General features: G+C 52.5%; 1 protein-coding gene across 1 annotated transcript; it reads left to right on the forward strand.

Moving 5' to 3' along the window:
* The first annotated feature begins 1,902 nt into the window (after positions 1-1,902).
* Positions 1,903-12,161, forward strand: Efs (embryonal Fyn-associated substrate). Its single transcript, XM_032918085.1, has 6 exons — positions 1,903-2,907; positions 7,630-7,908; positions 8,104-8,244; positions 8,337-9,056; positions 9,323-9,412; positions 11,095-12,161. Exons 1-6 carry the CDS (start codon positions 2,890-2,892, stop codon positions 11,527-11,529), a joined length of 1,683 nt encoding a protein of 560 aa, XP_032773976.1. The 5' UTR covers positions 1,903-2,889; the 3' UTR covers positions 11,530-12,161.
* Positions 12,162-13,252: the final 1,091 nt, after the last annotated feature.

Consider the following 13,252-nt stretch of genomic DNA (forward strand, 5'->3'; position numbering starts at 1 on the left):
TAAAGGAGAGGGCAGAAGTAAGGGCTTATGGATCCAGGAAAGGTTCCCGCTCCCTCAGCTAAGAACATCCGGTTTCTATGAAAGCACTGTTAGAGGAAGAAGGGGCACTTTCCTTCTTTATTCTCCTCGCCAAAGCCGACTGTTTCCCGGGAGGAATTAAACCTGTGAGATGGCCTCTGACTTGACCAAGGTAACAGATAAGCCAGGATTCGCTCCCAAGACAGAAGCTGCCCTATCTAAAGTCATCTCCCAAGCTCTGGGATTCCCCACCCATCTCTCAAACTGCACCCCTGCCTGGACCTATGGCATCCTTCTGCTTAGCTTCTTCTGGTCTGCATCTATTTCTGTGTCTGTCAGAGTGTCTATGTTTCGGGACCAAGGTGTCCTGCTTACCTTTGTTTTGTGTTCGGTGACTCTAGGTAGAGTCAGTCCCTAGCAGTGCCAAGGCTGTCAGATCCTCTCCTCTAGGACCAGAGTCTAGAGGATAGAAAAGGCTCCCCTAGCGACCACCTCCAGCCAAACTGAAACTGGGACAGAACTCTCACTCCAGATGGATCTAGACGCCTTAAAATTCCCTTTCGTTCTAATGGAGTCTGAGTATGTTGAAGGTTTCCAGCCAAGGCATGAGGTCTGCCCTCCAGCATTACTGCTCAGAGGCAGCACCATTCACCCTGTGTTCATCCAGAAACTCTCACTGAGCCACCCCTTAGGTGCCAGCTCTCCTCTCGGCAGAGGGTTCTAGGTAAGCAGGCAGTAAACACTGTCCAGGTGGTTCTGGAAAATGCAGTGAAACCTGTAGAACACTGCGGTGGAGGAACAGTGGTCTCAAAGCCTCCAGTCCACGAAGGTCCTGAAGTAAGATTTCATATGTTCTCTCCTAAAGAGGCTAGGTAGGACTAAGCTCGCTATTTTGTGCTTTTAAGTGTTCATTTGTTAAACACTGAGAAAACATTACAGCTTTCCACCTCTATTTGGCAGCTTGCTTTCTAAATACCGCCCTCCCATGTCCAAAAACAATTTGAAAAAGACAGATCTCCCTCTGAGAAGCTCTGATGTACACCTTCTCGAAGTAAAGGCCAGAGAAGAGAGCGACTGTAGAAAGGCCGGCAGGAAGAGTATAGAAAGCAAAGAGCTGGGGTTCAGCTAAAACTCCCGATTCCGGTCCCTCTGAAAGAGTTCTGTCCTCTCTGCCCACGGTCTCTCCTCCAACTGCTCCAGGAGCAGCGAGGGCCAAGCCTTAAAAGAGAGACAGGCCCGGACTGGCAAAGGAGGCGAAAAGGCGGTGCAATCGGCCAGCCTGGGATCTGGAGTTAGACGCTAAGGCTTCTCGCTGTCTCCCAAGGGCCAGAATCTTTGTTCAACACCAGACTCCAAGCCAGTGACCCTCTGGATCTCCCCGGCTCACTCCCGCTGCCCCCTGCAAAGTCAGCGTGGTGAAACCTCCAGGACCCTGGAGCGGCGGAAGCAGCGCGTCCCCTCCCTCGGGAAAGACAGATGTGGGGCTAATGAAAGGGAGGCAGGGAGAGGCGTGGGGCTGGCGGGGGAGAGCGGGGGCGTGGCGGCCAGAGCGGAGCTCCCCAGAGCGCGCAGACCAGACCACCCCGCGGTCTGCCGCGCGGTCCCGAGGAGGAAGGTTCGGGGGAGAGGGGCCGGGCTGGGGCGCGCAGTTTGGCCCTAGGGTGGGGAGCTGAAACTCAACACCGCCTCGGGAAGGATCGTCCCCTTTCTCTGCAGCTTCTCCTTCCCCCTTCCTCCTCCCCCTTCTCTTAATCCCCTGGACTGAGCCCCTCGCGAGAGGAGTGGGCCCGAGGGGAGGGGAAAGAGCTTGCTGCGGGGAGCCGGAGCTCGGGCAGGGGAGGGAAAGGGGCGCCGAGTGTAAGGGGTGAGCAGGGGCCACGCGCGACCCCGGACCTTTTCTAACCTTCAGTGTCCCCACCTCGACCCTAGGCGAGCCCATAGGACTGCCCCTCCCCTTCTCTGTTCCCTTTGCTCTGTGGCCTTTTTCTTCGTTCCCCAATACACCTGGAGCTCCCCCAAGCTTTGGGACTCGCCGAGGGCCGGGTCCAGGGTGTGTGAACCGGGACTTGGGTCAGTGGGGTGCCCGGGGCAGAGGGTGGTGCGCGCCCTTGAGCGCTGAGACCCAGAGGTGCCTCGCGGCCACCTCCAAGACCCGGCTGTGCTGAGCAGTGTGGCGGGGAGAGCCCGCCTCGGCGGGGGCCTGGGCAGACGGCCCAGCTTCACCGCCACGCGCTCTTAGGCCTTTGGCGCCGGCCTTTACGCTGACTTGAGCGAGTTTGGCGACACTCGGTTCAGTTGTCGCTCCTCCTCCTTCCCCGCGGGTCCCGCCGCAGTGCCCCGGCTGCCACGACCACAGCCCTGGGAGCACGGCTCTGCGCCGCTGGGGGAGGGTTGGCCCCTAGAGTCGCTCGTCCAGCTTAACCACTCAGGCGGCTTCTCCCAGCCCTCGGGGTTAGCCTGAGCTGCCTGGAGAGGCGTCGAAAGCAGCCACAGCTCCTGTCTCTTAGGCTGGGAAGTGAGCTTTACCCCATGTGTGTTCAGGAGGCCTCTGCGACTTGAGGCAGCAGCTGTGGGGGCCTGCAGCCCCGAAAGACCCTGGGGACAGTTTAGAGCGCGCCCCTTGGATGAGGTCCCGCAGCGACGCCCAGGCCCGCCCTACTCCTCCTCCTGCTTGGCCAAGCTGCCTCCTATTTGGAAAGTTTTGTGGGTTTTCTTTCTCTTCCTCCAACTTTGGGGGAGGCATCTCCTCAAGCGCTACAGCTTGGGGTGACCTTCTGGCTTGGAGGCCGGGAACCATGGTGTGGGGCAGCCATCGCTGAGGTCAGAGAAACTGAGCCTAGCCTGAAGCAGGCGACCCTGGAGGCCAGAGCCATGGCCATTGCCACGTCGGTGAGTTCACCAGGGAAAGGAGGTTTGCCAGGCTGAGACCTCCAACCTGCTTTACTGTCGCGTTTATTTCTACCCACTCTGATCTCCTCTCCCACAAGCTGTGCCCTCTCTCTTTTGTTCCTTTCTCCGTCTCAGTCCTCGCCCCGTGTGCCTTCTGGTTCTGGGTTGGCCCCTCCTCCTCTCTCTCTAGTTTCTTTCTTTATAGTGGCTGTGGATAAATGGGGGGGGGGGGGAGGGCGAGGGCGGAGTGTAACCCCATCCTATCTGCTCTTGCTGGGTGGAAACAGATGCCCACTGGGGGTTGGCAGGGGCTTGTAATTGGGAGGTACGCAAAAGGAGTTTTCTGACAAAGACCAGGAAGCCCAAGGAAAATGGAAGGCCAAGGAAGCCCAACTCTAAAGGATTGGGGGAAATGGAGACACAGGCACGTGAACAGGCAGGGGAAAATAATACAGAGGAGGAGAGATGATGTCAGCCCGCCTCGGGTCACTTTCTGGTGACTGGGGACAAAAGACAGGGACAGTTGGCTTGTTGGAATTGTGGGAGGAGGCCTACCAGAAAGTGCAGTGGCACCCTGCCACCCCGAATAAGTCAGCCATTGCCTCACAAGTCAGCTGGGCCCCTAGGAGGAGGTAAAGCAGGAGTGATCACACCCAGTATCCATCATCCTATCAGCAGCTCTGGCCTGGGTTTAGGCAAAGCGCAAAGCATGGCCCCATTGGATAAAATTCAAACCTAATACTGGGAGGGGCCGTACAGCCGCACCTCTACTTTCTGTCTTGGAGTCTGTAGAGCAAATCCATTCCTTCTCAGCTTCCCCAGCCCTTGCTGGGGATTCCCAGGGGAAAGCCAGGCTGCCCCCTGCTTTCCTGGACTCTGTCTATGGGAAGAAAAGTTACAAAAGTCAAAGAAAAGCCCAGAGCCACAGCACACCTTGAGGGTGGATCTGTTTTCCATTCCTTAGACAGAACCTTTTAGTCCTCTGCTGGCAGAACCTTTGGGAGTGCCAAAGCTGCTGTCAGGATCCTGGTGTTACTGCCACTTTTGAAGTCCAGAGGTATTTGGGTGAGGGGTATTTATGCTAATGAAACTCACAGGATCATAACAATAGTAATAGTTACAGTTTACACACCTGGCCCCTGCACTAAACTTTGTCACAATCTTTTGATGCACTGTCTCACGCAGCTTAAAAGGACGGGTTATCATTCAACAATAGGTGTTCGGTTGTAGATAAGGAAACTCTACAGTGGAGAAAACTACAGTACAGAGATGTTTAAAATCTCCTTAAAGCCATCCAAGCAAGAAAGGGACTCAGCCTCAAGTCCGCCTGCACTTACAACTTTGTCTTTGATCATTGGCTAGATCCAGAATACTAATTTCTAGTTTTCAATCAGAAGGAAAGATGCAGGGGTTGGGGACATGGCTCGGTTGGTAAAGCGCTTGCTGCATAACTTAAGGATCTGAGTTTGACCCCCAGCACCCACATAAAGAGCCACGTGCAGTGTACTCACCCAGCAATGGGTGTGGGGGGAGAAACGAGGATTCCAGAGGCTCGTCCAGCTCTGCTAGCTAAGTCAGTGAGCTCAAGGTTGAGAGTCTCTCAAAGGGAAAACAATGGAGCATGAGTAAGGAAGATCTCACCAACAACCACTGGCCTCCCTGTGCACGTGCACATATGTGGAGTACAGAGCCAGCCAGTGATCTGTATTGTCTGTTTAGCATGCTTTCTTCTTGTAGATGTGCTGCTTTTAGACGTCTCGTGATAATCAGAAATGGTGTGACGAAGGCCAGGCATGTAGGGCGACGTTTGCCTGGCTGCAAAGGGACCTGAGTTTGACCCCAGCATCTTCTTTTTTTTTAAAGATTTATTTATTTATTGTATATAAGTACACTGTCGCTGTCTTCAGACACACCAGAAGAGGGCATCAGATCTCTTTACAGATGGTTGTGAGCCACCATGTGGTTGCTGGGAATTGAACTCAGGACCTCTGGAAGAGCAGTTGGTGCTCTTAACCGCTGAGCCATCTCTCCAGCCCCTGACCCCAGCATCTTGAAGAAGGGAGGGAGGAAGGGTAGTTGGTTGCTTGGGAGGAGAAGAAAGGAGCGCAAGGGTTGCACAACTTGCTTCCTCGCACAAAACGGTCCCAGAGGAACAGCATCTCTGGGCGTGAGTGGAGCTTCTTCCTCCCTTCCAGTCCAGCAGCATCCTGCTGCAGCTGGACATTCGGTTGGTTATTTGATGACGATGATGCTTTTTATAGTACAGAGGTTGAACCTGATGTCTCAAAACATCCTAGGCAAGCGTTCCACCACTGAGCTACACTGTCACGTACTCAGATTCCCGGCCTTTCTCTGTCTTTTGTTTTGTTTTGTTTTTTGAAGCAAAGTTTTATATAGCCCAACCCTGATCCTTCTGCCTTCAGAAGTGCAGGGATAACAGGATACCTTCCACCATCCCAGTGGCTAAAGACAGACTCTAGAATCGTTTTGGATGCTAAGATAACCACTCTACCAACTGAGTTACCTCCCCAGTACCCCAATCTTTTTCATATTGAGATAGGATCTTATAAGTTGCCCAGGCTGGCCTCAAACTTAATTATGTTTTTAAGATTTATTTTATTTATTATATATAAGTACACTGTAGCTGTCTACAGACACACCAGAAGAGGGCATCAGATCCCATTACAGATGGTTGTGAGCCACCATGTGGTTGCTGGGAAGTGAACTCAGGACCTCTGGAAGACCAGTCAGTGCTCTTAACCGCTGAGCCATCTCTCCACCCAGACCTCAAACTTTCAATCCTCCTGCTTTGGCTTCCCAAGCTGCTGAGATATAGGCCTCTACCACCAGACTCAGTTTAACCAAATATTTTATACTTGCTTACTTTACATATGCATGTATCTGTGAGGGGTCTGTACATAAGAGTGCAGGTGCTCACGTGAGCTAGAGGCGTTGGACCCCTGGAACTAGATACAGGCAGTCGCAAGTCCTGTGTTGTGACTGCTGAGAACCAAAGTTGGTTGGGTCCTCTGGAAGAATAGTATCCACTTTTTAAACGCTGAGTCCCTGACTGCAGATTTAATTAGTCCACATGGCTACCTGGCCAGCAGTGTCTAACTGGCTGCTCTCCAGTGTTTCTGGGTGAGCCGCACTGCCTGCGATCCTACTGGCAGGTAGTCATTTAGGGATTGCTAACTGAAGCTGAGTGTGCTCTGAATGGAGTTAGCTTAATTCTCCCAAAGGACTTTGTGGAACAGGAACACCGAGAGGAGTGAGATCCGAGGGAGGTTGAATACAGGAGCCCATGTAAACACCTTACTCACCTCGGAGTCACTATCACTCGCTCGCTACTACTGTGCTAATAACATGAAATTTTAAGCGAAAAGAAAAGGACGGGCTTTAGCAGGTAAAAGTGCTTGTTGCCAAGTCTGAGGACCAAGTTTAAGGCCCCAAACTCACATGGTAGAAGGGGAGAACCGATTCCTGCAAGTTAGCCTCTACCTGTGCACTGTGGCGCGCGCACACACACACACACACACACACACACACACACACACACACACACAATGGTGTAAAAGTAAGCCACAGTGGATTCAGAAGGGCGATAGGGAGCACCCTTGAGAAGAGTACAAGCTCTGACATCAAAGTGTGCTCTTCTGGCCATGTCAGCCATGCCACTGGACCAAGCCTAAACCCGTGCCCCAGTTTTCTTCTGCAATGGAGATTCTGAGAATTAGAATTGGTGTAAAGACTTAAGAGTCTCTGGATACTTTATGTTTATGACTCGGTACCTAAGCTCATGCCCTCAATGGGGGAAAAGCTTAGGTTCTTGTCTAGACAGGTCTGCGGGCTGGCTTCAGACCTTCAAAGCAGTTCTCATGCTTCAGCTCTCCCAGCTGCTGGGGTTACAAGCACGAACTGTCACTCCCAGCTCTGCTCTGAACGCACGTCCTATGGTATTTACACATTTCTCTTCTCCATGCTCCCACAGCCTCTTCCGGTAGTGCTGTATTGGCTCAGGCTAAGAACAGAGCAACAGCTTCTAACTGTTTTCTTCCTCAAGTGCCTTAACACTTGGTCTAAATGTCTTCCAGGCTCCTTCAGAAAAATGGGTCTCTGTAGTTACTTACTCTAACCTTTTCCTCGGGGGAGTAATCACTGGAGGACAGAGGGAGCATGGAAGTCTATGGGAGACGCTAGCAAGACCCTCTTCGTGTGCTTTAAAGAAATTCTTTAACAAATGTGTATTGAGGACCAGTTCTGAGTGGGACCCTATTGGAGGGGTCATGGAGTACAGCAGCCCTTGTTCTTACGAGGTTCATAGTGTGAGAGCAGACCTCGATAATAACAAAACCTGAGTAATAGAAGGTGTTTTGAAGGAAACAGTGAGTGGAGGATCCAGGCACAGAGTGAGATGGGGAAGAGAGTAAAGAGAAGCCTCCTCCTTTGAGGAGACATTTTTCTCAGAACTGAGGGATGTAAAAGGATCAGTAAGATGGACTCAGGAAAGAGTACCCGGCATAGAGGAGATATAAATGCAAAGGCACCAAGATAGAAAAGAGGAGGACTGTGCCCTCCATGACGCTGGCAAGGCAGAGCCTAATCAGGAGCAGCTGAGTCAGGAGGGAGACTTTTTAGCTTGACTGGAAGGGGAGGCTGGTCTAGTGTCCACAGGACCTGATCCGAGTGTGAGAACTGTTCTCCCCTAACCTCTCCCACCAGGCCCAGCTCGCCCGGGCACTGTACGACAACACGGCTGAGTCCCCCCAGGAGCTGTCCTTCCGCCGAGGGGATGTTCTACGGGTACTGCAGAGGGAGGGCGCTGGTGGACTCGATGGTTGGTGCCTTTGCTCCCTGCATGGCCAGCAGGGTATTGTCCCTGCTAACAGAGTGAAGCTCCTTCCTGCTAGCCCAGCACCCAAGCCTAGCCTCTGCCCAGCACCTCCCACCCAACCGGGCTCATCATGCCCCACCCCAGAGCACGGCTGTGAGGAGCAGGAGGTAAGAAGTAGAGCCTCTCATCCGGGCCTATCGATCTTGACCCTTGACCTTTCACTGGTGGAAGTCTTTCTGCCACCTGCTTCTAAGCTCAGCAGAGGGCGTGTGGAGGGAGGAAGCTAGAAAGTCTCTAAGCTCCTGAAGTTGTGTATCTGTTTCAGTGACTTCCACTGACACACCCACCTTTTCATCCCCTAGGTGTATGTGATACCACCACCAGCTCGACCCTGCTCTGCCTCAGGACTTCCAGCTAGATCCTGTTCGCCCTCTTCCGACTCCATCTACAAGGTCCCCAGAGTCAATGGGATACAGCTGACTGCCCCCAGAGACGTGGGAGAGGTGAGACTTCTGTGTACGTACGTTGGGTGAGGGCCAGAATTCTTGGGTAGTCTACCGCTGAGCTGAAGGCTAATGCTGATCCCTCCCACCAGGTCTATGATGTGCCTCCCAACATCCTCCGGGCTCCCTCCAACTGCCCCTATGATTCCCCAGCCTCCTTTTCCTGTCCTGCGACCCCAGTTGTCCCACAGCCCCCTGGAGAGGATGAAGCTCCCTACGATGTGCCTCTGGCCCTGAAGTCACCTGCAGAGATGGAGCCTGACCTGGAGTGGGAAGGGGGCCGGGAGCCAGGGCCTCCCCTTTACGCTGCCCCTTCCAACCTGAAGCGGGCCTCAGCCCTGCTCAACCTGTACGAAGCACCTGAAGAATTACTGGCAAATGGAGAAAGCCGGGATGCAGATGAAGGCATCTACGATGTGCCTCTGCTGGGGCCAGAGCCACCGTCACCAGAGCCCCCAGCAGCTTCTTCCTCTGCCGACCCGGACACTGTGGCCCAGCTTCTGACCAGAAGCTCTCCACCCCAACACAGGCCCAGACTACCATCCACTGAGAGCCTGTCCCGCCGCCCTCTGCCTGCCCTCCCGGTCTCTGAGGCTCCTGCTCCTTCTCCAGCTCCTTCTCCTGCCGCAGGCCGAAAGGGCAGTATCCAGGACAGGCCTCTGCCCCCTCCCCCGCCCTGCCTGCCCGGTTATGGGGGCCTCAAACCGGAGGGAGATCCAGAGTGCAGGGAGGTAGACAGTGATTCAGCAGGCCCTCACAATGAATATGAAGGCATCCCAATGGCCGAGGAATATGACTATGTGCATCTGAAGGTGAGATCCTGGGCAACCCCACCAGAAGGGTCTCCCTATCTCTGTCCCTTTCTCCTGGCCTCCTGCCCAGTTGCTTGGGTCTCCAGCACTAGCCCACAGCACTTGAGTGAATGCCACATGCCCTAATCCCGCATGCCAGTGAATAGCTGTCCCCTGCAGGGCAAGGACTCTGATGCTGGGAACACTTTCCTGATGGACTGTGCCAGAGGCAACAGGGGCCTGTATTCAGCTCCCTTCCCTAACACTGACGAGTGATCCCTCTGCAGGGTGTGGATAAAGCTCAGGGTTCTAGACCCCTGGATAACGCTTTCCCAGCGGATCCTGAACTGCTGGAGAGGGGACTGGAGGAACAGAAGGTAAACCTGGAGGGGTGGGACTAGAACTTGGGGAGTGGGTATACCAAGCCATCGGTGAGATAGGGTGGGCAGGGCTAAATGCACGGGAAGCAAGGACAGAGCAGAGAGGAGCTGGGAGTCAACAGGAGGTGCTGGAACATAGAAGAGTCTATTGGGAATTCAGGAAGACAGGAAAGACTGTGCTGAAAGGAAGTTGGGTAACCAGGAGAGCTGAAAGAATTTCTGGGCAATGGATCAAAGCTGGCCAGGTGACTTCTCTCCAGCAGTGAATTTCTGGATTCCTAAGAGACTGGCTCCTAAGCTGGTCTCCACCAGCGATTAACCTGGGGTTCTATAGCAACTGGACCTCCAATCTTTCTGGACCTCCAAAGTGAGGCAGTTTCCACCATACCAGATCTTAGCCAGAGGCCAGAGGGACATAATATAGTCTCCCCCATTCCTTAGGTATTTCCCAAGTAGCCCCCATTCGTCAGGTACTGTCCGAGTGCTGGATCCTGTGCTAGGAAGGCTGCCTGGGCCGTCACGGTCACAGGTAATGTCCTCATGGTGCTTATACTGAATGCAGTATGCTGTGCTAAGCCAATTCGACATTGTATTCCAGTGTTTACAGTAGCTTTCGGAAATACAGGCCAGACCTGCACTATTAATACAGGTATCTCGTGGCTTTTGAGCACCCGGAACATGGCTAGTCTGAGTTAAATGAGATATATATCACGAGTCTGGTGGGATGGTTCAGTGGACAGAGGCCAAATGAGATAGAATATTAGGGTTACTTTCATTGCTATTGTCAGGCAGAATCTCACTGTGTAGCATCAACTGACTTTGAACTCAAAGCAAGCCTCCTCCTATCTCACGCTCTCCAGAGCCAGAGTTCGGAGTTACAGGTGTGAGCAATCGATTCTGCCCAGCTCAGATCTGATTTTGAGGAGTTGGTATGGATTGATTACATACGGATGCTCTGAGTTCTTAAAATTTGAATGTAGATAACAATTTTAGGATTTGTTGTTGTTGTTGTTGTTGTTGTTGTTGTTGTTGTTGTTGTTGTTTCTGGAGACAGGGTTTCTCTGTGTAACCCTGGCTGTCCTGGAACTCACTCTATAAACCATGCTGGCCTCGAACTCAAGATATCCTCCTGCCTCTGCCTCCCGAGTACTGGGATTAGAGGTGTACACCACCGCTGCCCGGCTACATTTTCTACTTTTTTATGTGGCTAATTAAAGATACATATGAAACGACTTGCATTGTGCTCACGTCGGGCAGTATAGAGCTCACATCGGGCAGTATAGAGCTCACATCGGGCAGTATAGAGCTACGCTCCCTGGCTTGCTTAGCTTACTGCAATTTGTTTTCTTGGCGCTGGGAAGCAAGTCTAAACCGTACACACACTAGGCAGGTCTGAAATGAAGAGCCCCATCCCCTAGCACTAGGCTACTCTGAGATAAGGATCCAAGGAAGTTCAGAGACTTCTCTGAAGTTGCCTGGGATTATTCGAATTTAGATCTTTCTGGAATCAGCTCTGGGCACTTTATTGCTGTCTCTGTCTACGTTCTTTGATGCTGAGAAAAGATACAGGGATTGCACTCAATAAAGAAAAACAGAGGGTGGGGGAGGAAGGGAGGGGCAGCAGGAGTGTTAGTGACATCGATTACTTTGCCCTCGATGACCTTCTTCTCCATCCACAGGAAGCCCTGTCCCCAGAGGAGCCACTGGTCCTGTCCACTGGAGATCTACAGCTTCTGCACTTCTATGCGGGGCAATGCCAGAGCCACTACTCAGCTCTGCAGACTGCTGTGGCAGCTCTCATGTCCAGTACCCAGGCCAACCAGCCACCATGTCTCTTTGTGCCCCACGGCAAACGAGTGGTGGTGGCTGCCCACCGCCTGGTATTTGTTGGGGACACCCTAGGCCGGCTGGCAGCTTCTGCACCTCTCCGAGCACAGGTGGGGGCTGCAGGTACAGTGCTGGCCCAAACCTTGCGGGCCACTGTGCTCGCTGTCAAGGGGGCCGCCTTAGGTTACCCATCTGACACTGCAGTCCAAGAGATGGCGCGATGTGTGGCAGAGCTTGCTGGGCAGGCCCTACGCTTCACCACCCTACTCGCTGGCCTGCTCCCCTGAGGGCCTGTTCGTCCAGCCTTACCCTCCCCTGCCTGCCAGAGCCCTGCGCTCCGTGTTGAGGGTGGCTAGAGGTTCATCTCTTGTTCATTTTAGCCACCCACCGAGGCATCTCTTCCCCCATACCTACTGCTTTTTGTATGAGCCATTTTGTATAAATTATTTATATTTAATATTTCTTGCTTTGTCCAGGCAGGCATCAGGCCATCTGGGGTAGGGAGGGACTGGATTCTCCTCATCATCCTGGGTGGAGGTCGCTGTACTGCCTTCTGCCTTTGGGAGTCTGGAACACAGAAAATCAGGTGGCCTGAAACTTGGCACCACCACACAGAGCCTCTCTCCTGTATCTTGGCTGAAGATGACAATGTTAAGAGCCTGGGAAACACTGGAGAGCTTCTCCCCTCACAAGTCAGGAAAGCTGGCCACAGGCATGGCGTGCACCTCAATAAAACCTGCCTTATGATTCCTGACTCTGCTTCTTGAAAGCCTGAGGGGAAAGGCCTGGGGCCCTTCCCCATTCCTGTGGGAACCACACTTCGAGGAATGATTTTGCTCCTTAAAGACCTATTCAAGACCTTGTCCTCAGCTCCTGCAAAGGGTACATAGTAAGTGTACTTCTAGCAAACCCGGGATAGTCAGCAAGTCAGTTACTATGAGTGCATCTAAAAAAAAACAAAAAACAAAAAACAAACAAACAAAATAAAACTAGCTAGCCAGGTATCACACTGCGTACTTTAAATTCTGTCACGTGGGAGGCAGAGGCAGGTGGGACTGGATCTGTGAGTTAAAGGCTAGCCTGGTCACACTGTGAGACCCTGTCTAAATAAGTTGCTGGTGATGGAAATCAGTGGGTGATATGAGGAGACTAGAAGGGAACAACTGGAGAAGGAGTCTTGGTCAGGAAAGCCGGGAGGTGATGCCTGAACTGACATGGGACGAAAGAACCCAGACGACTCTGTGACTAGTGCTTGCAGACTTCGTTGTCACACAGTGTCATTAAATAGGTGCAATGTGGAGGATTTGACCACAACAGCCTCAAAAGGTACCACAACCACGAAGCTAACCTCAGTTCCTCCCACCCCCTAGGTCACCTGTAGCCAACCAAAAGGCTGCTGCAGGTTGATCAGGCTTCCTCAGGGGCGCTTTCCCCAGACTCCTCTCACTTAGAAAAGCCGAGACTAGACGAATGCCACAGGTTAGAAGTCCTCGGAACATTGATGAGAAGACAGCCCATGGCTTAAATGATGTTCAGTCTAGCCATTAACCATAAGAAGGTAACTATCAGTCTAGCCGGTAACCACAAGAAAGTAACCATCAGTCTAGCAGGTAACCACAAGAAGGTAACCATCAGACTAGCCGGTAACCACAAGAAGGTAACCATCAGTCTAGCCGGAAACCACAAGAAGGTAACCCCCACTTTGGTTTTGTTCCCCCAAGACCCTGGCTTAGTAGCACCAGGGCACATCAAGTTTTAATCATAATTTTTGGATCTTGGCACCCCTAGGCTTTTGCCTCTTCAGGTTTGAGCATTTTTCTCATCCTACTTGAGGGAAAACATTTTCAGATTTGGGGGCCAACAAATTCACTCCTGTACATCGAAGGTCATTCCTATCTTCCAGATAGGCTTTCCAGAAAGAACCCTTAACTTGGGTCTTCGGTTCAGATATTAGATGTGTCATGTTCTCTGTGTGTGAGTAAGTCACGCCAGCCCCTCTTGTCTGTAGCT

Source organism: Rattus rattus, chromosome 12, assembly GCF_011064425.1.
Source record: "Rattus rattus isolate New Zealand chromosome 12, Rrattus_CSIRO_v1, whole genome shotgun sequence".
NCBI classification, from domain to species: Eukaryota; Metazoa; Chordata; class Mammalia; order Rodentia; family Muridae; genus Rattus; species Rattus rattus.